At 39.0% G+C, this 27,629-nt stretch overlaps 2 protein-coding genes across 4 annotated transcripts in view; one reads left to right on the forward strand and one right to left on the reverse strand.

Moving 5' to 3' along the window:
* LOC6584619 (allatostatin-A receptor) overlaps window positions 1-27,629 on the forward strand; it is a 149,839-nt gene that overhangs the window by 112,303 nt on the left and 9,907 nt on the right. For both annotated transcript variants that reach the window (XM_044008604.1, XM_044008605.1), the window contains 4 exons: window positions 14,346-14,535; window positions 14,633-14,728; window positions 15,261-15,411; window positions 27,068-27,186. In XM_044008604.1, coding sequence (XP_043864539.1) covers window positions 14,346-14,535; window positions 14,633-14,728; window positions 15,261-15,411; window positions 27,068-27,186 — 556 coding nt within the window. The remainder of the gene's footprint in view (window positions 1-14,345; window positions 14,536-14,632; window positions 14,729-15,260; window positions 15,412-27,067; window positions 27,187-27,629) is intronic.
* On the reverse strand, window positions 6,140-7,470 carry LOC122757174. 2 transcript variants are annotated; one of them, XM_044008609.1, is made up of 2 exons: window positions 7,376-7,470; window positions 6,140-7,296 (listed from the first exon to the last, which is right to left on the reverse strand). In XM_044008609.1, exons 1-2 carry the CDS (start codon window positions 7,397-7,399, stop codon window positions 6,409-6,411), a joined length of 912 nt encoding a protein of 303 aa, XP_043864544.1. In that variant the 5' UTR covers window positions 7,400-7,470; the 3' UTR covers window positions 6,140-6,408. The 2 variants fall into 2 exon arrangements, with proteins under 2 accessions (XP_043864544.1, XP_043864542.1); XM_044008607.1 differs by having other exon boundaries at window positions 7,350-7,453.

Raw genomic sequence — 27,629 nt, forward strand, 5'->3', positions numbered from 1 at the left:
TGACATGAGCCGTTATTTGATACTAATTAAGTATATATATTATTATATTAAATATCTATAAAAGAGTTTTATTGATGGTGTATGTAATACCTTTAGGTGCAGACCTCGTAAATTGAATATTGGTTAAATATTTAAAACCTAATGGCGGACCTAAAAAAATATATTTACTTTTTATTTTTTATTTTTGTTATTAAGAAATTAAGAGAACAAAATTAAATAATAAACCATTAGCAGCATTTTCTCACATCAATAAATCAATCGATAAATATTCTTAAGTATTTGTAACCCTTCGACAGATTTAAATTGATGACAAATTTTATTTAATGTGACCAGATGGTATCAATTTCTTAAACAATAATTCAAATATTTATTTTTTTTTATAAGAGATCTGAATTAATATAAAATTAACAACTGAAATATTAGTGTCTTAAGTATAGTAATATTTGCTAGGTAATTCCTTACGAGTGTTCGAAGCTTATGCCAGAAAGTAAAACATATTTAATTAAAGAATTTTACTTTAAACGTGGTCAAACGAGAGTTGCTTTATTTGAATGTAACTGTAATTTTGTTTTATAGCAATTGCCACAAGATGCAAATGTATGCACAAATTGCAATTGCTAAGTTGCAGTTGTGGTTAGTTAGGATCGTAATTAGGTTAAATTTCAAGGGAATGTATATTCCAGACACTTTATAATTGTGGTTCATTCCATATACTTACCCTTTGTACAACCGTTGGTTAGCATTTGGCATCACACACACGCACACACACATACATGTATGCATCTTGTTGCCATAGTTTTAGCCACGCCTTTGCTCCCTTTGGCTGACCTTCTGTCAACGTATGTATATATACGCTCTGCTGGCCATATTGTCAAAGATTTTCCCTCATTTGGACTATCCCTAGGTGTTGAGCGTACCTCTGAGGGACACAGGACAAGCCCAAGGCCATGCCCACAGTTTACAGCCCACAGCTATGTGGCCAAATTCAATGCTCATCCAGCAGCATCTTATCGTAATATTTGTTGTTTGACTGAAACAGTAACAAAACAGAACAGAACACAGTGCTGAGAACAGTTATTTGCCTTTTATTTTATTTATTTAAAGTCATTTCTTATTTTCGCTCGCTCGTTGCCCTGAACTTCAGGAAATGTGGTAAATTCTAAAGTCTTAGTGATTGATTGAAATGGTCTATGAATGTGAAAGGGCATAATAACAATCAAGATTATGATGATGATGATGATCATGATGATGGTGATGATGATGGCATTGACTTGGTTACGGTTGTCGCCAACAAAGATAGACTAAAGGCGTATTTTCGAGCCAGCCATCTAGGGTATCCCAATCTAATACAAATAATCAAAGTCTGAAGAATGCTTATAGCCAAAAAAAGAGAGATAAAAATGGTTAGCAAAGAATAGAGGTATTTGAAGCAACTGTTTGTTATCTCTTTTCTTTTATGCCACATTTCAATTTGGTTAAGTAAATTTCAATACAAAGAAGTAAATCGTGAATGAAACTTACAAGATTTAAGAATTGAGTGGTTTTTTATAAATAAATATACTAGAACTAAGTCTCACTATGATATACATATATGTTTTGTCTGTGATGTGAAGAAATAGAAAAGGGACTTTTTGAAAATGAATTAAATATATACTATATACATATATATGTATGTATATACTTTTGTATATATATAAACTCTTCTTCCAATAACAAATTCCCGTTGCGTTGTCGTCACATTGAGCTTTTACGGAATGCCAATTCCTAATCGCTTTCTATTCGTCCTCAGACAATCGTAGTGAGCACGTTCAATGGCTTCGCTAGCTATCTCGCTCTCACTCAGCAACTGCTGGGACTTCATAAGCAATCGCTATATTTGTCTAGCTCTCTCTTCCTCTCTCTTTCTCTCAATTTGGGACGTATAGTGTATGCAGCTAAGGCGCAAACTCAATTGGATAACATTTTACTATTGCTCTACGCAAGCTCGAAGCTTTACACTAATACAACTGCAACTTTAATAAGAACCAATCACAAATAGGGAAACAGACTGCCATTAATCTCATATGCATAATAAGCATATATATATATAAAGATCTAGCCTAATACAAGTGCTTAATTTGATGTGAGCTCTAATGTCTAATAAATAAATAAAATATATAAATATATAAATAATATTTATGAATTAATTATATCAGAATTAAATTTTCTCCTTCCCATGACCAAAATGAAAAGGTATCCCAACTTATCTCTTTGGGCATAGCCAAGCAACCCGATTGAGATTTGATGAGAACAGGAAATAATTGATGAATGGGTGGGCAGGTTGTTTAAGTCTTCGCCTGCCCATATCAGGCCATCACTTGGTATGTTTATTTGCTTAGGTTGTGTCTTGTAGAACAAATAATGTGACGCTCGAGCACTGGCAGCATTGACCCGATACTCAATAGAACTGAGTGAGAAGAGCACTTTGGCCTTATAGTATACACACATATTATGTACGTACATAGTATGTGCTTGAAGTCGACCAATTGGCAATTGGCTATTGGCAGAACTTGTGTTTTATCTTTGGGTCTCATTATTTGCAACCGGATATCCTAGTGCACACACAAACGGACACACTCACAGAGTTGACGAAAATGTAAATGAATCGTCCTGAATCAGCTGCGCCATATGTGCGCATGCAATGACAATCATATAAATACATATAACCGGAATTGTTTGACTATCGGACAATAGGCGCTTATCTCCTATCTATTGCCGTTGGCCGTTGGCCGTGCTTGTGTGCGTGCTTGTGAGCCTTGAGCCGGCGAGCGTAATTATTTATGCATTCGAAAGCCTTGTTATGCCCAACACACTTCAATTAGCTCACAAAGCCCTGCCGGAGGCAGCTCCTGTTAAAGACAATTAGACGTAGGCAAGGCCCGCCTCAATGCCGTAGTTGAATTTTAATTGCATTTAATTTATCTCTCATTTGGATATTACATTTGTCAAACGTATTCGCCATGGATCCTTTTGTGCTACACAATAAAATATATTTTATGCTCATTTTCACGCTCGCACTCTCTGGCTCTCACTCTAGCTCTCTCTCTCTCTCTCTCTCTCTCTCTCTCTCTCCCTCTTTCCAATTTTAGAGCATGATTTAATTACGCGAATCATTCGAATGCAATGACGGAGTCTAAGCACACAATGCAGCAATTATTCCCATAATTGTTTCGAAAAAGCTGGCCGTAATGAACTCCTGCTAGCTGCTGCTGAAGCAGCTCTCAGCTCTTATGGCATATTTTAATTACCAATTAAAGTTCACTTTTATGCCATTTGCTTAGCCTCACAGAGCTTGTTAAGCTCACTCGTTTATGGACACGTTAGTTCGCATTTTGAGTTTTATGATACAAATCTGTTTAGCTTAAAGCTGCGAATGGTCCAAGTTGGATGTTTTGTGTGCCTTAAAGAGGAGCCCAATTTACATTAATGTGTATCTACAATATAATGCTGTTAAATATTAAGGCAGACTGACCCTAAAAAGGGTTAGCTTCGAATAGGCCCAAGTCAATGTGTATACATAGGGCCCCATCCATGCCCCCCCTCCATAAGTGTTTGCTAACTTGTTTCTAATTTATTTATCAAAGTTTTTCACATCTTAATTATGAAACATCATTTTTGGCAAGTCAGCCAATTGCAGTCAATTACATAAACTTTTGCCTGTCTCGGGCCTGTCTCAGGGCTGACTTTTATGGGCCTCCAGCAGTTATTTGTTAAGTTGTTTTCAAGATAAATTGCAGGATTACACGAATCACGCTCAGCTCTAGCTAGAGCACAGATTCACGCCGCCCGAACGGTAGGCGCACTTGCAATGCATCGATACTTTGCCTAATGTATGACATTAAAGTGACATTAAAGCTACAAAAAAAAAAAAAAAAAAAAAAAACAACGAGAACAAAATTTATATGGCAAGCTGTAAAAATGGCCCAGTCGACATCCGCATACACACACACACACACACATATGCTTGAGCAACGTCTGGTTATTTGTTTATTTGATTTCAGCTTGCTTCAACGTGCGTGTGCGTGTGTGTGTGTGTGTGTAGCGTGGCATTAAATAACAGCGTTCTTTGCGCTTGAAGAACTTTTTCAGCTTTCAGCCCCTTTGCCTCCAGTCCCCTTCCGTTCATATAGATACATTTTTTGTTCAGCCTCCTGCGCCATAAATTATGCTACACTTTATTATATTGTAAAACAAGCAACATAAAACTTTACCTTTACCTTTAGCTCAGCGCCAGTTCATGGTCCAGCATGCTCATAGATGCTTTGGACCCGACCCTTTTCTTGTTTTTTTTTTTTCTTATTTATTTATTTTTTTTTTTTTTTTTTGTTTGTTACGTTACACCGTTTGTCCACAAAATGTCAGTTAAAATGGTTTACTTGTTATCAGCAACAGAAGCAGTCAGTATGTATGTATGTGTGTGTGTGTGTCTGTGTGAGGCTGTGCATATGTATATGTCGCTTGCTCGCCTGCCTGTGAATATACATATTAATTGGTATTTCCGGGAAATGACTGACATTTACCGAGTAGCAACAATCGACAATGGCTGGGAAGGGGTTTGCGTATTTATAGCGAGCACCACATCAAGTTCATTGATGTCTTGTTAGACTGGTCTTTCATCTATTTTTACTCAGTTTGAGCTCATTTACGTTAGAATATTGCAGAGACGTAATAAGAGCTAAATATATCTTATAACTGGAACATAGTACGCATACAGTTATAGCGTACTCTTTTCAGAATATAACATTGTACATTTCTAATACGTTACCTGAATCTCTCTCCTCTTGAGGATATACAAATATATTTTAAGTTCATTTCTGTTTATTAAGTAGACTCTAGTTGGGGTACCCGACTGGGAGATCCCCAATGATCTGTAAGTTTATTATTTTAATGTCAACTAAAAAGTGTTTTCGAGTCCTTCGAAGTCACACGAAAGTGAAATTCATGTTATTAAAAACAAGTAAGAAGGCTCCAGTCGAGACTGCTCGACTAGTAGATACCCTGAACCCTCCAAGCTGGTATTCTAATCATTGTGCACTTATTTTATGCACACATACATACACATGCATCCACACGTACGCATAATCATGCGCTCTGCTAACTGCGCAGTAAGCAGCGGCTGCGCTTGGGCTGCACTTCAATGTGGGTAATATTATGAGAATTTATTTGCTGAATAATTTCTTTTGTAGATACACAATCTTAAAAAAAAACTTTCAGAGCGTAATTATATGTTTAAAATGTGTGTACATTCCATTTTTTACAATTTGGGGGCGAAGGGAGCGTGGTATCCAAAACCTGTAAAATACAAAATGTTTGTATCCATTAACTTTATATACAACGCAAATTTGAAGTCTCCAGGTCTAAAAGTGTTCAAATTAGGCTGAAAAAACAAAGTCGATTTTTCGATTATTCTCGACAAAAAAGTTATCGGAGGAGTTATCGAAAAAATATGATAAACTTGTACTGCCTATGGTATACACGAGTATGCATGCCAAATTTCAGCTCTCTAGCTCTTATATCTTTTGAGATCCTTTTGCTCATACGAAAGGACGGACGGACAAACGGACAGACGGACAGGGCTATATTGACTCAGCTTTATGGGGACTGCGATGATTCCTTCTGCCTGTTACATACTTTTCACAAAACCATTATACCCTGATCCATTTTCAATGGGTTCAGGGTATAAAAATGCCAACTCATTCATATTTACAAATTTGGAGACGAAATCCAAAATTTGACATAAATCAAAATTATTATTATAGAGATATATAGATATATAGAGATGAAGCTAATGAGCAGGCTGTTCTATTTTAGCCTAGGCAGTATTACTTCTGATCGTTGGTCTTTGTCAATGCTTACTGTAGGCTTATTATATAAACACATTAAAAATATGAAATCAGAATCAAGTGTATGTAACAAGCAGAAGAAGGCGTGGCAGACCTTTAAATATTTTATTGGTCAGAATGATGTATTGAGTCAAGTCCGTCTATCCGTATGGCCGAAGAGCTAGTGACCTTAAATGTTTTTTTACAAGTCCGAGTATACACTACGATCTTTTATTATCTCTTATTTTAATGTTTTCGATTAAAAGGCTTATCGAAAATCAGCTATAAAATTATATTTTCTACATATTTAGAGCTAGGGTCTCCAATTCCTTCATTTATTTTACTGAACTTCGATTTTGATATTATATACATATATTATATTTTTGATACCGGCCCCAAATCCATCCCTTTCCCTGCACATTTGCAAAAAGCGTATTAGATGTGTTAGATGTTGCTTCTTGTGTATGCAGTAGAGAGGCAAGGCATTCTTCAAAGAGGACTCCAGGAATCTCGACTAGAGGTTTTTTGTTTTAATTTTTCTTCTCTGTTATTGTGGTGTAATCGTTGTGCCATTCTGATTATGAGGATCACATTCATATGGGCATTTTACGCTATTTGCACGTAAGATCTTTTTCTTGACTGAATTTTCCCTTTGGTATACATTTTTAAGTGCCCAACTTTGATGCGAATAGAACTTCAAGCATTTATGAGGCTTTGCAAGTGCTTCGACTTCAAAATTGATGTCACTCAAACGGTCGTCAATCTTTTCCTCAAGATCTAATCGTTGGCTGTTATACTCTTGAAATTTCGCATGGAGATATAACAGCTCTATATTTGATTTACCCGATTTCTTTGCTATAATTAATTCACTCAACTTCTCAGAGTATTCTTTATTACCCTCGTAGTGCCCGAGCTTCGAGTTTATTTGTGCATCAATTTTCGCTATGATGACCTTGCGAACGCGGTAGTTCTTCGAGCCGTTATTATGGATTTGAACATGGCTGCGGCTGCTGTTGCTTTTGTGTATTATTTGCATCGCACGCTGGACACTAGGCTCAAAGGGGCAAGGTATGGTATTTTTACGTACAACATTTAGCTTGACTTCGTTTGTCCTTGTATATGCTCGTTCGAGCTCCAGCTTTTGTTTCAAGTAAAACCTCATGCATTTGTGGTTGCTGGGGAGTCTTTTCATTTCAAAGTTTACCTCACTCACGCGGGCTTCCATCAGTTGCTCCAGATCTAATCGTAGGTTATTGTATGCTTGAAATTTGTCAGCAATTAATACTTTCACTGGAAGCGGTTTTTCCGAATGCCTAAATAGCCCCAATTCAATGAAGTGATCCGCATACTCAGGGTTGTCTTTGTAGTGCCCGAACTGCACCTTAACAAGCGCATCCAGTTTAGGTAGGGCATATTTCTCATCTTTTAAAGTGCGCTGCAAATTGAGATTATATATTCAGTTCGCACCAATTTCAATTGCTCACACACAAAATTTCGTAGTTTTCTCAATTTACGGGTTTGTGCGACGAGTATTCCATGAAGCAAAATAAAAATAATCCACCTCCAGCCCATTTTAGTTGTACTTGGAGACATTCCCTATGTATACTAGGCTTATGTGATTTTATTGAACTGCACTTGTTACGCTATTTTCCCATTAAGCTGAAGCTGAAGCTAATTTAAAATGGGGAACAAATTAATTACAGACTCATACATTAGCTAAGCTACATATATCTATATAGTAATAAATAATATATATATTTATAACGAATCTATGAACCTCCAAATAATTGGTTCCTCATTTTAAATTAGCTTCAGCCTATTTAGTAACCGGTAAAACACCCCTACTAACTCGGCTTTGATACATTAGTAAATACATACGTCGAGAAGTAGCAGTGCTCCAGTCATGATTGTTTGACTAGGCGATAACCTGAACCCTGCGAGAACCTGATATTCCAATCATGCTATGCTCCTTTTATGCATACATTAAGCACGCGTATAGGCAAGTGCTCTAGTACTACTTTGGGGACTATCTATGAACTCAACTAGCCACTTTTATTATGGTATAATATCATGTAAATGTAATAATACTTGCCCAAGCACAAGTATCTAGTATTTATTTGCTAATTTTTTGAGACGAGGCGTAGTATCCAAAATCTAAAACTCACAGAGATAAAGAATGTGATAAGATAAGAAATGTGATTGTATTTTTTTATATATACCAATATATAGAAACAATATTATATTAATATTATGCATCGAAATATAGAGACAATATTACATATTATTATATACATATATCGATACATAATAATATATAATACTATTTCTAAAACTAAGATATATATCACTGTCCGTCCATCCGTCCGTCTGTCTGAATATTTGAAGACATCGATTTCAGAAGCTAAGCAAAAATCGATAACTATTGCCATTTATCGATTAAATTATCGATTGCCTATTATCGATTAAATCCCTATCGAAAATCACTTATAAACTTGTCTCTCTCTCTCTCTTGACTTTTACATATACATATATTTATCTGAATTTTAAAAAATATTGATTTTGTAATATTTTGAATACCGGCTCCAATGCAAACCAAACTACCCATTGAAGGTCCGTTACAAGTACAACTAATTGTGAATGGGTTGGCGTTTTTTATAAAATGACAAATACTCGATACAATATGTAGATCGTATGCTGCAAGTTGCATCAGCTTATAGGGAGAGGAACAGTAACTATCCGCATTATTATTAAAACACTTTTCAACAAAGTCTAAGAGACCAAATTCAAGTGCTTAAATTACATGTTCCATATTTCAATATACCACGACGAGTGGGGGCTATTCAATTTGTGTCCGCACTCACTACGAGTGCTCTAAATGTGACTTACCTCAATAAGATAACTAAATAGTAACAGAAAAATAAGTTAGAGTTGCCTGGCGTTGGCAGTGACAGACCGGGAGATACCCTGACTGTGCGTAAGGCTAGTATATGCTCCTAGCCAACGTAATCATGTGTTGGAATGGAAATTCTTTAGCGTACCGGCTCTCTTCGGCCAGGAATTGTGCCCTGGAATGCTAGCATTGGCAATGGGCTCGGCATATAGCAGAAAAATAAAAACGAAATCAAACTGCTGCCACACGTGGCAACTGGGCCCCCAAGCCAGTCAGCCAGCCAGCCAGGCAGCCAGGGCTGGGCAGGCTAGGGTAAGGCAGGGCAGGGTACGGCAACTTGTATTTATTGTTCAAATTTTGTGACTTTTCTGTTGATGTTATTGCCACTTTTGCCGTTGCTGTTGCTGTTGCTGTTGCTATCACTTTTTATTTATTTTAGCCCCGCACGGCGCCCAACGCCTCCGGCTCCGCCTCCTGCCGCTCAACATCCTGTGCTAAATATGTTTCAAAGGAAATTGATTTGCGGCAACAGCAACAAAAGCAGCAGCAGCAGCAGCAGCAATGAACAAAAACAACAAACAAGAAGTCAAAACATCAACAACAAGTATATAGGATGGATAAACTGGATGAGACTGCCCGACTAACAACTACCCTGTCCAATGCAACTGGGCAGAAGCTTGGTGAAATTGATGACTCTGAGACGAGCTTAATGGGAAGATAGGGCAAGGCTGCTGAATGGGTTTCTATATGTTGATTCGGATATCGAATCGAACTAATGATGACAAATGATGACAATGATAATGATAATGAGTCTAACATAAGATAATAGCATTGATTTAGACTGGGATTAGATTGGTATAGCACTTAGGACTACCTAAAGCTTATACCATTCCACTAGCATCGTCTTTGAGTGTTATCTATAGACACGCCCTCTTCCATTGTCAGCATCAAGTACGGGGCATAAACAGCTTTATTTTATATGGCTTTCGCCCGGTGAAATTTCCTCTTTGGCCAAAAATTGCTCGTCACGCTGCACTTTGGCTGACCCACAGACCACAGAACCACCAGCAAGCCACCCAGGCAGACACACATAAACACAAACACACACACACACACACACACACAAGCACACACACACATAGACTCACAGCGTTGTTTGCAATTTTCTTGACAGTATGCCCCATCAATCCATTGAAACGTTCCACATCCACATCATGCATGCGCCTAGCCCCGCCCCGCTCCGCGCCGTCCCCCACTTGCATGTGAGACCGAGACGAGGCAACTTTTGTGACAGCGACAATACAGAGGCGCGCCCCTCCCCCTCTGGCAGCTCGGATGGATGCCAACGCCCCATCGGCCGCACGCCGTACAGTCTATAGAATTTATCCGCTGCGCTACTTTTCAACAGAGAAACATAAATTGTTTGGCTAATTGCAAGTGGCTTTCGTCTGTTGGCGCTGCTGCAGGAGCAAAGCCGGGGAGCAGAGCAAGCAGAGAGCAGCAACAAAGAGCCCAAGTAGCACCGACTCGCGAACAAAGGACCATCTTCTCCAGCTCCAGCACTAGCTTCGTCTTCAGCTTCACATTTAGCTACAGTCACTTTAAGTTTACAGAGCTCGTCTTTCTCTGCGCGTAATTGGCAGGAAAAAAAAAAAAAAAAAACTTGGGCATTGGGTGCTGGGCACTGGGCGAGAACATGGACAGAACATGGACGGAACATGGACAGAGCTGGCAGTGATTGGGCAATGGAGCTACAGCTGCTTTTTGGCAGCCAAGAGCATTGTCAGAGCTCACAGTTCAGCTCACACTTGCTGCTTACGAAAACGTTTTATGAGTTGCCGTTATTATTTTATATTGCAGAATACTGAAATGCCATTCAGATAGATCGAAAATATAATATCTTTGTACACTTCGTTAGAAAGAGAGAGAAAGAACTTTATAATTACAATATATAAATAATTATTATGAATATAAGCATAAATAAATATTTATAAGTTGACTGAATATAAGTTGTAAGAGAAACTTTATGCATAGCAAAATGCATTCGACTTTAGGATTATAGCTATGTGAATATACATATATGTGTATATATATATATAGGTTTTCTATTTAACAGCTAGAACGGGGTTTTCTTGAGTTTAGTTTAAAATTTTATGGTAAATCATTCACACATAAATTAGACAAATTTTTGCTGTCTGTTTAAATTGTTTATCAAAATAAGAAATCTGCTCGCCAAATTTATAACTTTGTTTTTCGATTGAACATATTTTTGGTATATAATCATAAATTTCCTATTTGAAGTGAAGATAATCCATAAGCATGTTTATTATTTTTGAGTTTTATAAAATCATTATAGATAAGTTTTACCTTTTATTAAGTGTATAGAGCTAATGTAGGCAGTAAGAATGATATATAGAACGTAACTATATAGAGTGAGAGGGAATATTTGATGGATTTCAAGTCGTGCCCCGGCTCTATACGACTTGAGGGTGCTAGCGTCTACTGCAGTGGCTCTTGGATCTCTGGGATGACCTAGTATAACTTTCTATAGTCAAACAGTGTAATTTGTGTAACAGATAGACGATATTTTGTAGACTAGTGTTGTCCATTCTTGTCCTAATTGGTTAAAAAAAAAAAATATTTAGTTTTAAAAATTCAACTTCGATTTGTGTCTTATTGCCAGAGTTTTTGATTTGATTCACTTCTGCAAGTTATAAGTGATATATTAGTTCTTTTACAATTTTACAATTTGATTAAATTATTCTTATATTTTTATTTTACTGGGTTTTTTTATTTGCTTTCTATTCTATAGAGCAATCAGAATTATTATTCTTTAATTTATTTCTACATGAATTCATTTATAGAAATGCCTTTTTAGCGCATTCCAGATCTCCGTAACATAAATAATCTTATTATCCTAAGATACTATTGTTTTCTATCAAAATAAGTTTGAATTTGGGGAAAACATGTTAAAAACTATATAAAAGCAATTAAGCTCTCAAATTTAAATACACATTCAATCGAAGCAAATGCTGTCGTTCATTCAACTTGTTCAGTAATTCATTTATCACTCGACTTCACACGCAAAAACATTTGAAATGATTTTTGTTCAATTGACGAAAATATCATTTGAAAACAATGAAATAATTCCATGCATATTAATTGGAGCCGTGTCGGCCTAGAGCGATAGACGTGCTGGCCGTGCGCAGCTGGCATTCGATTCAAGATTCATGGCGCTTGGCCGCATCAAAGTGTGAACATTCCGCAGCTGAGCTGGCTCAAATTAATATGTCGTTTGTCTGCGGACATTGAATGAATTTCTATTAAAGCAATTACCGCATATCACGTTGCAAATCCCTGGCCAAATTTGCTTACGGCTTAGGCATTCCGCAAAGTGCGTGCATGTATGTGATTCGCCAGGCTTTGGCTTCGGCTTCGGCTTTGGCTTTTACGAAATTGAAGTTGAGTGCAAATATGCGCCCGGACGGGGGGCGGGAGCGGCGGGCGAACGGAAACAAGGCTGGTGCTAATTGCCAAAGCACACATATTGATGAATAACAACGAATGCCATTATCTAAACAAATATATAACAAATTGACAATGAAGGCTGCAGCCCGATAACACTGGCTCTCTAATTAAAGGCTTACGGCTAGGCAAACAGAGCACACCGGAATTATCCGTAAAGCACAGGTGCAGAGCGTTGCATACACTGGCAAACATGATGTGTTATGATAGACTTCAAGCTGTTTACTTCTCCATAAATATTCAACTAACTAAAATAGCGAAAATACAATACATACATACACTCAAGATAGTTCTAGCTAGCTCTATTCAAGAGGTATAAATATTAAATTCAATTAAGAGAACAAATGAGACTGTCCAAATTTATCAAGCTCATTTTAATAGCCGTTTACAAAGTGTCTACCCTTCGTGGCCTCCGACTTTTTGTCTGTCTCCGTCCGTCTACTGCTTGTCCCTCTATCCGTTTTGCTGTCCGTCTAACTATCCGCCTTGCTGCTTTTTGTGCGGCTTGCTCTCCATCTTTCCGTCCATCTTGTCGTGCGTCTTACTCTCCTATCCATCCTATTATCCGTCCTGTTATCCATCTTGCAGTCCATCTGTCTCCATGAACACATTTCTCTGCTACTGAAGCTCAACTAAACTAAGACTTTTTCGCTGATAAACAGAAAACTGAACTAAATGGAAATTACTACAATTTATGTTACATAAGCTCTAAAGCTCAGGCGCTATTGAAACAACGGACTTGTAGGTCGGAAAACCAGAAACAACTTTAGACTTTAACCTCTTCAGATTTACAGCTACAAACTGACAATGTGGCAACTAAGTTGACCACGTCCTCTGTTAGCTAACATCCTTTTTCTATTGTTCCTATAAATATCCTTTACATCTTTCTTAGTTTGAAACTTTAAATAGACAGATTTTCCGATGATTCGCTGTTGATCTATAGCGCTGTCCATATTCGACGGATCCATCTGGCAACTCTGCAAAGTTGCCCATATTTTGTTTAATCAAAGAGAAGTAAAAATTTTTTATTGACGATAAAAATCGTTTTATTTGGTGACTGACAATACTTTTTATACCCTGAACCCATTGAAAATGAGAAATCAGGGTATAATGGTTTTGTGAAAAAGTATGTAACGGGCAGAAGGAGGCGTGGCAGACCCCATAAAGTATATATATTCTTGATCAGCACGACGAGCTGAGTCGATATAGCCCTGTCCGTCTGTCCGTCCGTCCGTCCGTATGAGTGCGTCGATCTTAGAAGTTATAAGAGCTAGAGAGCTGAAATTTGGCATGCATACTCGTGTACCATACGCAGTACGAGTTTGCTTTATTTTTCCGATAAATCATCCGATAACTTTTTTATCGAGAATAATCGAAAAATTGATTTTGTTTTTTCAGCCTAATTTGAACATGTCTACAAAAGAAATTATTCAACAAATAAATTCTCATAATATTGCTCACACTGCAGCGCAGCCCAAGCGCAGTCGCAGCTTACTGCGCAGTTAGCAGAGCGCGTTTTTATACGCGCGTCTGGATGCATGTGTATGTATGTGTGCATGGAAGAATTGCAGAATGATTAGAATATCAGCTTAGAGGGTTCAGGGTATCTCCTAGTCGAGCAGTCTCGACTAGAGCTTTCTTACTTTATTAATATGACAGATCTCAAATGACAGCTTTGAGGGTTGCCAGATGGCTGAGTCGAATATTTCTTTCGATAACTTGCATACTCCGTATTTGCTCTCTTAAATTTTACTGCTTTAAGCATAAAATCTACTAATGTGGTCCAGCCTAAGAACAAAACAGAGGCTAACTCAAGTATTCATTCCATTGCTCTGTCAACGAGGAGCAAGTCGTCTAATTGGCTTAATTAAAAGTGCATGCACAAGTTCGTTCGATTGTCTACTTCGAATTCGAGTAATAATAATTAACCATAAAGCCTTATTTAGTATGCTGTAAATCAAATGTTAAAATCAGATACTTGCATTTGCAGAAAATACCACTATTAATATCTATCTCTCTCTCTCTCTCTCTCTCTCCCCCTCTCTCTCTCTTTTGCATGCATCGTTTAGTGGTGGTCGTTAACCAACAAATGCGCTCGACCACAAACCTATTGATTATAAACCTGGCCGTCTCGGACATACTCTTCGTCATCTTCTGCGTGCCGTTCACGGCCACGGACTATGTGCTGCCGGAATGGCCGTTTGGCAATTTGTGGTGCAAATTTGTGCAGTACATGATTGTGGTCACATGCCATTGCAGGTGAGCTAGGCCCGGGCCCATCGACCCGGAATTGTTCAGCAGGCGTGCATGTGTATGCATGAGTATGGTTTATTGTTGTATTTTCTCTGCCCTGCAGCGTCTACACACTCGTCCTGATGTCCTTCGATCGTTTCCTGGCCGTCGTGCATCCCGTCACCAGCATGTCCCTACGCACCGAACGCAATGCCACGCTGTAAGTAACATCGCTCGACCCGCCCTGTAGCACCTGTGTCATTGTGTCAATTAGTCCGGGCCTGACCTAGCCTGACCGAGCTCGGACCCAATTGGTTTGCTCTTAGCCCACTTCTTAGGCGCCTAAGGGCGAGTGTGTGTAGGCACAATTCCAATCAGATTCATATCTAGCCAACTGACTAGGCTTATCCTACATGTATTCATGGTTTCAGTTCTTCCGAAATTCTCATGGAAGCTATTCGATTAAGCATAAATTTCGCTACAGTGCAGAAATTTTCTGTAACAAAAGATTGCAAGGCCAATGAAAATATTTTGTAACGAATTTATGCAAATGCAATTTTCATAAACTATTCATAAAGAGCTGCAGCCATAGCCATAGCCTCTGATTGGCTAGACGAGAGTAAATCAATTTAATTATGAATACAGATGCTGCATTAGGGTCTAACAAAACCAACTAATTGGGCATCAATTACCTAAGACATTTGCCTTTATTTGTCTTGCCATCACACACACACTCACACACACACACACAGCGCCATTATGTGTGCCTGGATAACGATTGTGACAACTGCTATACCCGTTGCTTTGGCCCATTCGGTGAGGATCTACCAGTATCATGGACGCGCTGGCACCGCCTGTGTATTCTCCACCGAGGAGGAGGTCTGGAGTCTGGTTGGCTTTCAGGTAAGTCAAGCGATTGATTGCACGCTTTGTGGCCTCTAATCTGGCTGTCGTTCGTACCGTTCCGACTCGACTCTCCGCCCCTACCCACACCGTTCGAGTCGACTCTCTGATTAATGTTGCCACATTATTCATGCCTCGCCGCCAAATTTGTCACTAGCTCGCGGCTCTACACATGGAAATTGCGTGAAATTACAGAATAGCGACTTAAGTGACGTCTGCTCCAAAAGCAGACACCATTTCCACACAATTTATCGCAAATATCTATGTATAGATGTGTGGGTGTGTGTGTGTGCGTGTATATATATCGCTTATTGTTGCCGTAAACTCATATTTTCCAGAGCTTGAAAGTAACTTGCAATATATTTGCTACTTACACACACTCAGACACACACACACACACACACACACACAGCACGCTCCAAGTGGAGTGACGAGCTGAAACAGAAACAGGAACGACATCGCGCTGACAGCGTTTTACCCAAGCTACAACTGCACTGTGCAACTGGGATTAGTGCTAACGGAAATGCTGTGCAACAATTGTACTGTTAGCTCAGAAGCTGCTTTATATACAGATTAACAGCTTGTGTACCCAGCATAGGGTCTGATAATTTAACCACAACCATATAGAAGTTGACAGTAAATACATCAATGGTCAACTGGCAATCGAACTATTTATGGTAGTGTACTTGATTAACTAGCTTACGAGTTCGGTGTGTTTACATATTTCAATCAAATATGTTGAAGGGAAATGAAATCGCCATTGGAATGTGCTGAGATCTGACAACAATAATCTAAAATCTTTCCCCATCTTTCTATGATTCTCCGTCTCTATATCTATATGTATTTTTTTCCGGTATCACTTTCTCTATATATTTCTTGCTACATCTCTCTTTCTCTCCTCTCTAGCCGCAACTCGCTCTCTTTCTCTCTCGTGATATCTCTCACTGTATCTCCCTCAATGGCTGCTTTCCACCTTCTCTCTGCCGTTCGTTCTCTCTCTCTCTCCCTATCCATCTATCTATCTAGCTATCTCTCTCTCCTTTAGCTCTCTCTCTCTCCCTGTCTCGTTCTTCTTCTACCTGCCTTTCTATTTTCCTCTCTATTACTGTCTCTTTTTCTTGCTCTACCTCTTCCACTCTCTCTCTTTCTCTTCCTCTTCCTTTCTCTCACTCTATCTCTCTTTCTCTCTGCGAGACTCTTTCTTCTTCTCTCTCTCGCATCTAGCTGCCATTATGTCTCGATCTCCCTCATTATCTCCCTTGCTATATCCACTATTACCTCTATGTCGGTCTATTACTGACTATGTCTCTCTCTCTCTCTCTGTCTCTCTCTCTTCATCACACTCTCTCGACTCCTCCCTCCCTCTTGTTTTTTGCTTTTCCTCTATCTCCACTGTTAATATACAAAAGCTCGCTAATAGCTTTATCTTTCATTCCGCATTACCTTTTCATCTATTTCATCTTCAACTGAAACATTGATTATCTTTCTCTCATTCTCGCTCTCCTGTCTCTCTCTCTCTCCCTTTCTCTCTCTCTCTCTCAGTCTTTCTCCCTCTCTCAAACGCATGTGTTTTAAGCTAACTGCAATGTCTAAGCACATATTAAGTTTCAGCATTTGCAACAATTCCGCAAAATGCTCTGATTGAAACTTGAACCACTGTGCAAACACAGTCACACACACAGTCAACAATCGGTTGTTGTTTAGCAACAGACATTCAGACAGCAGTCCCATTTAGGTATGCGTGTGTGTGTGGAGGGGGAAGGGGGACTGCCTGTGTGCTCTTCAGCTAGCTAAGGCATCCAACAAAGCCGGGCCAGAAGCCAATGTACAACTTAATAATGTCGCAATTCCATACGAGGGAGAGCCAAATTGTAGTGTATATGGTGCAATTAAGTTGACTCTGTCACTCGTACCAACGAGTCACTGAAAGAATATTTTTAGTATTTTGTTTCCATTTAGAGAAGTTTCTAAAATGGCTGACTTCAGCGAAATCCCAGTTCGCTATGATAGATGCAAGCGCTCAGCTCTAGATGACAATGCAAACATATCTAGAAATATCTCTTGGTTATTATAGATGTATGCCTATAGCTGTATTCCTGGGAATTTTCTACTTTAAGTCGCAAAAGGGTAAAACATTTGCACAGTCTAGAGCAGCGCAGTAGCTGCAGCAGTTGAAGCATCTGCAACGTCAAATTGGCAACGCGCCGTCCATGCTCAAGCGAGTGCATTGGGACGGACACGAATGGCTCTTAGCACCTTGGCCGGGCCGGGGCGGGACGGGACGACTGGGCTGGCGACGGGCTCGAGCTGTGCGCCATCCAACATCGACTAGAACAACAATGTGGCGTGTCAGAGCAATTTTATGCCGGAAGGATGTTACACAGCGAGTCCGCACTTGCGGCCAATGAATGAACACAAACAACATCAGCGACAACAACAAGGATAACACACTAACTGCAGTTGTTCGTCCGTTTATGAGTGTGTGTGTGGGGTGTGTGTGTGTGTGTGTGTGTGTGTGTGTGTGTGTGTGTGTGTGTGTGTGTGCCTATATACGAGCACCCCGCGCTAATATGCACTTGTGGAGCTCGCGTCTAATGCTACTCATGGAGCAATTTACACGGCTCCATTCGCTGACATTGGCAAGGACAGAAACAGGAATAGTAGCAGGGATATGGAAAATGGGTCGATATGTTATGTCGTTGGCCTGGCAGAGCATATAAATCACAATTACTTTCATGACGCGACGGCATGATGGCGCATCAAATACCCCGCAGTGAAAAGTAAAAGTGAAATCAAATGAAATGAAAATCATATGAGGCTGTTGCTATATATGTATATGGGGACAATGTTTCAGGTACGAGATATTCGAAATGCATATACATAGATTCTTTAGATTCCTTTTTGATCGCATAATCTATATAAATATTGTTATAGCTACAGGGTATGAGAGTGCGAATACTCGGAGTATTAAACTTGTAAAACACTTCAAACACTTGTAAAAGACTTCAAGTTGAATTAGTGCCTAGGTAATAATACTATTTATCAGTTATAATTGTGCCGCAAATGCAATTTATGATATGCTAAAGAGTGGCAGACAATATATAGAGGGTATTGTGGGTGCGACATTAATGTTTCGCTAGCAGCCAAAAAACAAAACAAAACTAAACAACTTTTTCTATGGCGAGGAGTTTTATTTGGTTTTGGTGTTTACTTTGGTTTGGATCCCCAAATGTCATGTTTCAATGCTTTGTTGTTTTAGTTGCTGTTATTGTTGTTGTTGTTATTGTTGTTGTCTGTTGACAAACAGTTGAGCATTTCGCTAGCAAATTTGGCGTTTCAATTTATTGCTCGCCCGCACATAAAAATGGATCAAACTTTTGACGCCTAAACGCAACACAGAAAATAAAACAAAAGCGAAAATATACGAGTTACATTCGCCTAGAAGAGAACTAGCAGAGAACACAAATACAGAGGCATTAAGAAATATGCGAGGGCGCCTGACTAGCCGATACCCTATATCTATATGATAATATTACAATGCAGCTCTGACAATCTATATGAATCTGACAATATATATGACTAGATTTTCAATATTATGAAAAACTGTTCCGAATTTGCATTCGAAATTGAGAAATGCGTATAGGTGTTGATGGGCGACCCACTGTGGCGCTTGCCTGGGTACAGGGCATGCTGTTGTCATCGTAAATAAATAATAAAATAAAACAAAGAGGGTAGAACAGAAACAGCAACAGAAACAGACACAAAAACACGCCTTGAATCTGCCCCATGTGACAGGCGTGACCAGGGCACTGGACAACTTTACTTTATACGAACTTTAGTTTAGTTTAGTTCAGTTCAGTTCTTAAAGTTCTTTGTTTCTTGCTGTTGCTGTTGCGGTTGAGGCCAGTTCAAGGCTTACGAGCTTTTCAGTTTCAATTAAGACCAACACCTTTTCCGCATGGCACAGGCTTTTTGCACAGCCTCGAGTAAAATGTTTGAATCTCTTAAAAAGCTACGGCTTTATTTATTAATTTCAAATTACGTTTGAACATGAAATAACTGCATCTGGCATAAAATTTCTTTTTGAAAATGTTTTAACATTAAGTGCTTACAGAGAGGATCAAAAGGAATTACAAAACTTTCTTAACTTGTCGAGAGAAGTTAAACACAGCGAGGCTTGCATATGTGTACATATACATATATTTGAGCATCATTGAAACACCAATGCAATGCAATAAAGAGATATTGATAATGATTCAACGAAACTTTGTTAAATTTCTCAACCTGTCTAGCAAATAAATATTCAAGTAGATGTACGAAATAACGTAACTACGTATGTATAAAGATACATGTATGTATGTATGTACGAGCTGCCTCAATTTGCTCACTTTCCACTCTCATTTTATTAAACTGCTCTCAATATCCAATTGCCCCAGAGTACTTTCTCTCTTTCTTTCTTTCTCACTGAGCTTTTCTAGAATGCCGATTCTAAGTCGCTTTCTATTCGTCCTCTGACAATCATAACGAGCATGTTCGAATGTCTTCAATAGCCATCTCGCTCGCACTCAGCAATAGTCGGCACTGCGTTCAGCCACAGCTATCAATGTATCTTTCTCTCTCACACACACACAGAGTGCATGCAGCTAGGTCGCAAACTCACTCTGATCACATTTTTACTGCAACTCTATGCAAGCTTAGCCTTGCACTAATACTAATGCAATCGCTAAGAGCCAATCACGAATTCGGAAGCATAGAAATGAGACTCGGCAATTGATTCGATAGTCTCGTGTCATATTTTATTAGCGATCGAAATTAACGATTCGAACTTGCAGGGGAACAGAGATTTTTACAAATTACATGAGTATTAAATTTCTCATTTAACAGTGGTAAAAAGTGGAATTAACGGGTATTTTATATTTTAAATGAAGTTTGCAAATTTAACTCTTTACTCTGTAGACTTAATTATTTATGGATAATATTTGCTATTTTAAATTGTTTCTTGCTACAGTACCAATAGTAAAAATTAATCCCTGTGTGATTGATAGGGTGTAGGAATACTTAAAAAAAATCATTAAAAAACTGAATGTACAGCAACGTAAAAGCGGTTTAGCTGTTTGCAAAAGTCTAACGATTTTTTAACTAACGAACTTCGCTTTGCACTATGAATTGTAACAAAATTTCCATCAATGAGAATTGCAATATTATTTACATGGATATGAAAAATATAATAAATTAACATAGGGATCAAAATGTATACAATTTTTACGAATTAATGAATTTTATCAACGGTGTAACGGCTTTTATGAAATATTGAGATTCTCTAATTGAAGGGATATACATTTTTGCGATTCTACTGTATGATATTTCAGATTGAGTTGCTTTTGCTAATCAAATTTACATGTACAATTTACTATTCTACAAATTTACTACAAACAAACTTTGTTCGCAAACTCAACCTCAAGTAATTTTCTGTTGAAATAATAAAAACTCAAATGCTTTCATTGCAAATCGTAAACAGTTTTGCCAAATTGAATCATCTTGCGCATAGTTTGCTGAGAGTTGGAGAAACAAATGAAAAACTTAACACAATAAAAATAAAATTAATTTGCATTCCAAATGATGGGCACTCATTTCAAGATAATGTTGCAGAATATACATATACATATCGCTTTTCCGGAATTTATGTGGCCAAACACTTTAAACAATGGTCCAATATGTGTGGGTGTGTGTGTGTGTGTGCGTGTGTGTGTGGCTCATGTTAAGATGCACAGTCATAACTATATAAGTTTGAAACGGCATTAAACTTCCCCGCTTCAGAATTTCGGGCCATAGTCAGAATTGCCTACAGCGACCCAAGCTTGGGATCCTATGTAGGGGGGCTGTTCCGTGAGCTCTCTCTCCCTCCCTCCCTCTCTCTCTCTCCCTCTCCCAACTTATAGGCACAAAAGTTTTTCTGCGCGCTTTTAAACTTTATGAGCCGCCCTACCAATAAAAAGCCATAAACTGAAGTGTGTGCCATATGATAGACGAGGGCGTTACAGTGGATGAGGGCTGGAGGAGTGGAGCGGGGTAGAGTAGGTAAGGGAGAGGGGCTTCTTTGGCACCGGGGACCGGAGCGGCTCGTTAATATTTGGCGAGCTCAAATTGCGCCTGGGATTTGGTCGTAGCAACTGTCGCGCCTGCTGTCACTCAACCAAATTAATCAACTTGAGTTCGCGATGGCTTCACGCGCCTTATTAGCCATTTTTGCGGATCCACATGGCCACATTAAATCTTGAAATACAAGTTACAATAGTTTTGCCGCACTTAGCAAAGAAATATTAGCGAAACTGAATTTATTTGCAGTTCTGACTTCCTTAAGGACTTTAATAATTTAGTCTGAAATTTTATAATAATGTAATTTATAATATATCATATAATTAATACTTGTTCAGACGTTAACAAGCCAAAGGAATTTAGTAGAATATTGTACATACATATATTATACACTTTGCCTGAGTTTTTTTTTTTTTGGTATAGGAAAAAGTATCAAGAGTTGAAATCGTGCCATAAATTGCGTTTATATTGATACCAAAGGGGACGATTTCAACTGCTTTGATATTTGTTTACTATTTCCAAAAATGAACCTTGCTGGCCGGCCTTTTCCACTAAGGACCACTTACACGCACCATAAATATTTAAGCCTAAGAAGACGTAAGCTTGAAAGCGTTCTCTCCCTTAACCAGTAATGAACCTACTCAAAATATATGATAGAGAAATTAGAAGAGAAGAGATAGAGAGAGGGAGAGTATTCACTCAAACACTCTGGTCACTCAAACAATCTGGGTAGGCGTCGTAAGTATTAAGATCTACTCGATCTACTGGTCCCCGTTCTAGAACTGGGACACTCTTATGCCATAAGAGTTTTCAATTCAGCGTTTGTAGAATTAAATAGGTGGTCACTCAAAAAGTCTGGGGAAACTTCTAGGAATTACATACCCAGGATCTGATAGTCCCCGTTCTAGAACTGGGACACTCTTATGCCATAAGAGTTTTCAATTCAGCGTCTGTTGAACTAAAATGGTCACTCAAACACTCTGGATAAGCGTCTAACTATTACACCCCAGAGATCTACTAGTCCCCGTCCTAGACTTAGTGAACTCAGATGCCATAAGAGTTTTCAATTCAGCGTCTGTGGAATTACTTAGGTGGTCACTCGAACTGCCTAGGGAAGCTTCTAGGAATTACACCCCCCTCTCTCAGATCTATGGAATCAGGTGGTCGCTCAAACAATCTGGATAAGCGTCTAAGTATTACACTCCAAAGATCTGCTAGTTCCTGTATTAAAACTTTAAGATTGAGATGCTAACATAGTTTTCAATTCGGATTTAACCACACTCTCTCTCTCATTTTCTGTCTCATCCTCACTCACTCTCATTTCTCCTGCCCAAACTTCAACGTCCTTTCGTTTTTGACATGTTCGTTCAAGTAAAGCAACATAATTTTCATCTGCCGTTCACATCATATTGAAGTCGCGAGCTAAAACCTCGTTTGTTACCTTGTTACGGCTCTCCATTAATAAAATGCTAAAAATGCCATATTCTGCTTCTATGTTTAGACATTTACCAAGTTTTTGGCTCCGAGGCTTACAGAATTTCATAAATCTTTATTTTCGTATTTGATGTGACAGAGGAAGCATTTTGTATGTGAGATTGGCTAACTTAATATATTTTTCCACCATCATTATCGTCATCATTATCGTCAACGTCATCAACATGATGCCGACTGTCGTTGCCGAACAACTTCCTTTGCAATTTACACTTTAATTAATACGTCAGGATTGCAAAACAATCGCAACATTTGCCGCATTCCACTCATTTCATGGCAATCACAATAATTGTGTGTGTGCGTAAGTGTGAGTGTGTTTGTGTGTGGGTGTGGGCAGTGGAGTGATGTGGCATTTGAATATCCTGGGAGCTCCTTTCAGGCGCAAATGTCAGTGAAGATTATGCCGCCGTCGTCGTCGTCGTCGTCGTCGTCGACTGTCGCCGATAGCACGGGACATGTTCATTGGCCATGGCGTGTGATACGTACGGCCAAAGTGATTCCAATTCCGGTGCTGTCGGCCATTTTGCCATATGAATGAATGAAATATAACAAACAAACACACAAACACACACACACACGCACACATACATACGTACATAGAGAGAGAATGCCACCCACTGTTTGGGTCGTGCCAGCGATTATTAACAATTGGGCCATGCGCGATTTCCTTTAGCCTCGTTTCATCTGGCTTTGCCGTTTTCCATTTCATTACATTTGCCCACCTTTCGCATTTTTGTATTGGTTAAGCATTTCATTGAAATTTACAATTCGCCGTCGACAGTGCGCATCAAGCACCAGACTACGACCCGGACACGAACAGAGACCCAGACCCAGACCCCGACACCAATCCGGGCCCATTGCTGCTGCGTATATTTTTTTTTATTTATTTTTTTTTTATTTTTATTTTTTATTTTTTTGCAACCATCTACTTATTGCATGCTCAACCGCTGAGTGTGTTTTATTGTTTTCCCGCCAGCCGGCAGTGCAGCCTCTCGGCCCTTTTAATCATTTACACTTGGCTAGCGGCTTTTTGCCAGCTCAAAGCCACTTGAAACTTATCGCGCCACGAATGAATTAAAAGCTCAATTCAGGCCTGTTCAGCTGCTGCTGCTGCTGCTGCTGCTGCTGCTGCATTTTGTTTATCGATTGCCACAAGCTCAATCCAACAATAAGTTTCGATAAGCGGCAATTGGCATTCGAGCTGACTTTTCCCGTAATATTGGCGAGCAGTTTAAAGCATATCAATTCATTATTCAACACTGCAGCCAGGCAGCGAATTCCTTTCAGCACTGTCCATTGTCAATGTAATCATTCTCAGATTTCATGAGATCAGATTTCAGCTCTTATTCCATTGCAAATTATTCTAGCTGCTTCATTTCACACACTGAACATAATTTATCATTATTGAATTGATTTCGTATGTAGACTTACACAACACTGAAATCAAGCCAACAAATATATTTATCAGAATTATTATTATTTGATATATTTTTTTTAGAATTCTTTTGAGCACTGAATCCAAGTAATAATGGAAATTATCAACACGGATTTCAAGTTGTATCATTATTTAAAAGTTTTTATCAACACTCAATTGAGGCCATAATAACATGTATTATTATTTTATATATTTTGCAGACTTTTTTAACACAGAATGCAATACATGTGTGTTATGCAACACTCCACATTACTTTAATTATAATTTTAGTTTTTAAATATTTTTATATATTTTTTTATATTTTTTCTCAACACTAAGTCAAGCTCGTGAGTGTTACACAACACTGCATATCTTTTAATTTTTTATTTGTCTACTTTATAGCCCTCAGGAACAGCACTATCCAACACTGCATAATATTCAATAGTCTGTTTGTTTTCATTATACAGAGAGTCCCCGTTATCTCCCACTTTCCTTTACCGTATATCCTGTTCCATGTCTTCTATGAAAGACCATTATCAATTCATAGCTTATCCTAACGAATCTTAATTCGTAAACAGATTATTATTTAATGCAATGAACAGGCCGCAGTTTAGGCCTGATACCAGTTCAGTTCATTTAGATCCGCACTTAATTTCCATAAGAAAGCCGAAACCTTTTCAGGATTTATCCTCCACTTATTGGCAATGCTTTAAGGTGCGGGCTTAAAGGCGGTGCCGGCCTGGCCTCAAGATGAAGTGTGAATTTGTATGACAACAGCTGAAGTAGGCACGGAATATTTTCAACAATATTAGTGTCGGTCAGAATTAGAGGGAAAAGGATGCCGGCCAGCGGACAGAGGACAGCGGACTGCGGACACGCAGCATGGTATCTGTTATCCTGTATCTGGTAGCTGTTATCTGGTATCTGGCCAGCGTTACGGTTCACTGCTTTTCGCAATCCCGAATGCAAAAACAAAAGCCGCTGACATGGCACCAGATGCCGCAGCACTTCAAGTCCAAGGAACAGAGCAGAAGCGACGGGGCGCCGAGGAATCAGCGGGCGAAAGTTCGAATGGAACTTAAGATTGGGAAATGGCCAACTGTCGCCAGTTGCTTACTTACGGCATTGTCCTTTTAAATTTGATTTTATTAAGCCATTTGCAAGTGATTCCACGTTGCAAATTAACATTCGAAATAGTGTTTATTTTGTTTTTGACAGGACGCACACGCAAAAAAGAAAAAAAGAAAAGAAAAGAAATGAAAAGAAAAAACAAACAGAAACCAACAGCAGCGACAAACGAAAACAAGCTGAAAGTGTGCTGTGCCGACGGCGCTCGGGTCTGCCCGACTCGAAGGTACTCAGTACCCAAACGTTTATGATTCTCCTCCTGCTTAGGTTACATTTCAATATATAACCGATTCACTTAGTTCCGTTTTGAAAGAGAAGTTATACAAGAAGTTCGAGTAAGTAACTGTAAAAATTCTTTGCGAAGTAAAATGGCTAGTAAAATGAAATTTCTCTCTACTTTCTGCCAAGCAGTATTCTAGCTCAGAACTATTGAAAGATATAGCTTTTTAGCCCCTATTATTTGAAGCAAATCTAGCTGCAAGACAACAGATATGTGCCTCCAATGAGCATGGATATAGATTTATTTTTACTTCTCTAGAGGTAATGTCATTGTGAAATTTCGAGGCCTGCGCTCAAAAACTGTACAAATTACTGGGTATTTTCGATAAGCCAAGCCCTGAAAATGACATACAGATTCTGTTTGGGGCTTCAATAGAGAATGCCGGCCATAACTCGATCATTTCTATGTTTCTACCTCAGACTTTACAGATTTGCCCAACCTCCAATGAGCAGAGATATAACCGCTATATCACTTTTATATTGATTCTTCAACCCAAGTATATATTCCACAGTTCAGGAATTTTTCACTATAATTGATATTTTTCAGATTTAGCAATTTCCCACATATTTCTCAAATCTGACTACGTTTTGGGATGTGGGTGTCTACGAGTAGGATCAAAATTGCAAGTCAGGTGCTTAAATAGCGGCAAAAAGATTTACGATTTCCCGGGCGGACTGACAGTCGTACGAAATCAAAAAGGCGGACACTACATAAAACCCGTATGCTCCTTTCCCTCGTAAATGAGTATAATAAAAAATACTTAGATGTTTTTTTTTTTTTTTGCTAGCTTTTACTTTTTACTGTCGACTGACCTTTAAATGTTTCGGTTGGAGTCGGAAGATAAGTTTATAAGGAAGATATTTAGGGTCCTTTAACCCAAAGGCCAGGCATTTTTTGAATCGCAGCCAACAAATTGATGGAAACATAGCCCCCTATGTGTATGTGCATGCGTCTGTGTGTGTGTGTGTGTGTGCCTACAATCAAATACTTGATGAACATATTTCCAACTGAGCTTGTTTTCAACCTGCAGGTACTTTTATTAACTATTTAACAGCCACATGAAATTCCGTTAACGAGGCAAATACTTGGCAAATTTGTAACACGCCAGACCCGGCCCCAGTTAGCTGTTAAGACTAGCATGAATTGTTTTTTGAGTTTTATTGCAGCACTTTAAGAACACCTTCGATGCAATCATTGCCAATAATTCTCTCTCTCTCTCTCTCTCTCTCTCTCTTTCTCTCACGCAGGTCTCGTTCTTCTTGTCGTCGTATGTGGCCCCGTTGACACTGATTTGCTTTCTCTATATGGGCATGCTGGCTCGATTGTGGAAGAGTGCGCCCGGCTGCAAGCCATCGGCTGAATCGCGGTGAGTTGAGGCGCAAGTTCACAAAAAAACAAAAATATTACGTATACGCGAAGTGAGCGATGCTCGAGCTTGGATTTGCTATTGGTATTGGAATAACGCGCCTAAGGGCGCCTTGTTGCCTGGTTGTTGACTTTTCACACAAACACACACACACACGCACACACACACACACAGATACACGTGTGCACACACAAATGGAGGCGACTGCACCTGCCCCATACGCAATGATGAATGTCCTTTTACTACGCCACCGAGTGGAGCCGTTCGTGGCCGCGGCTCATAAATTTTTAAGCACTTTTTCCTTGACTTTCCCCCCACTCTCTCCCTTCCCCCTCTCCCTCTTACTTTTGCTCTTGTTTGTTTGTTTTTCAGCCCACTAACTCGCCGAACGAGCGCTTTCATTTCGCTTTTCGACTTGATTTTCCAATTTTCATTTGTTGCAC

Source organism: Drosophila mojavensis, unplaced genomic scaffold, assembly GCF_018153725.1.
Source record: "Drosophila mojavensis isolate 15081-1352.22 unplaced genomic scaffold, ASM1815372v1 contig_136, whole genome shotgun sequence".
In the NCBI taxonomy this organism is placed as follows: Eukaryota; Metazoa; Arthropoda; class Insecta; order Diptera; family Drosophilidae; genus Drosophila; species Drosophila mojavensis.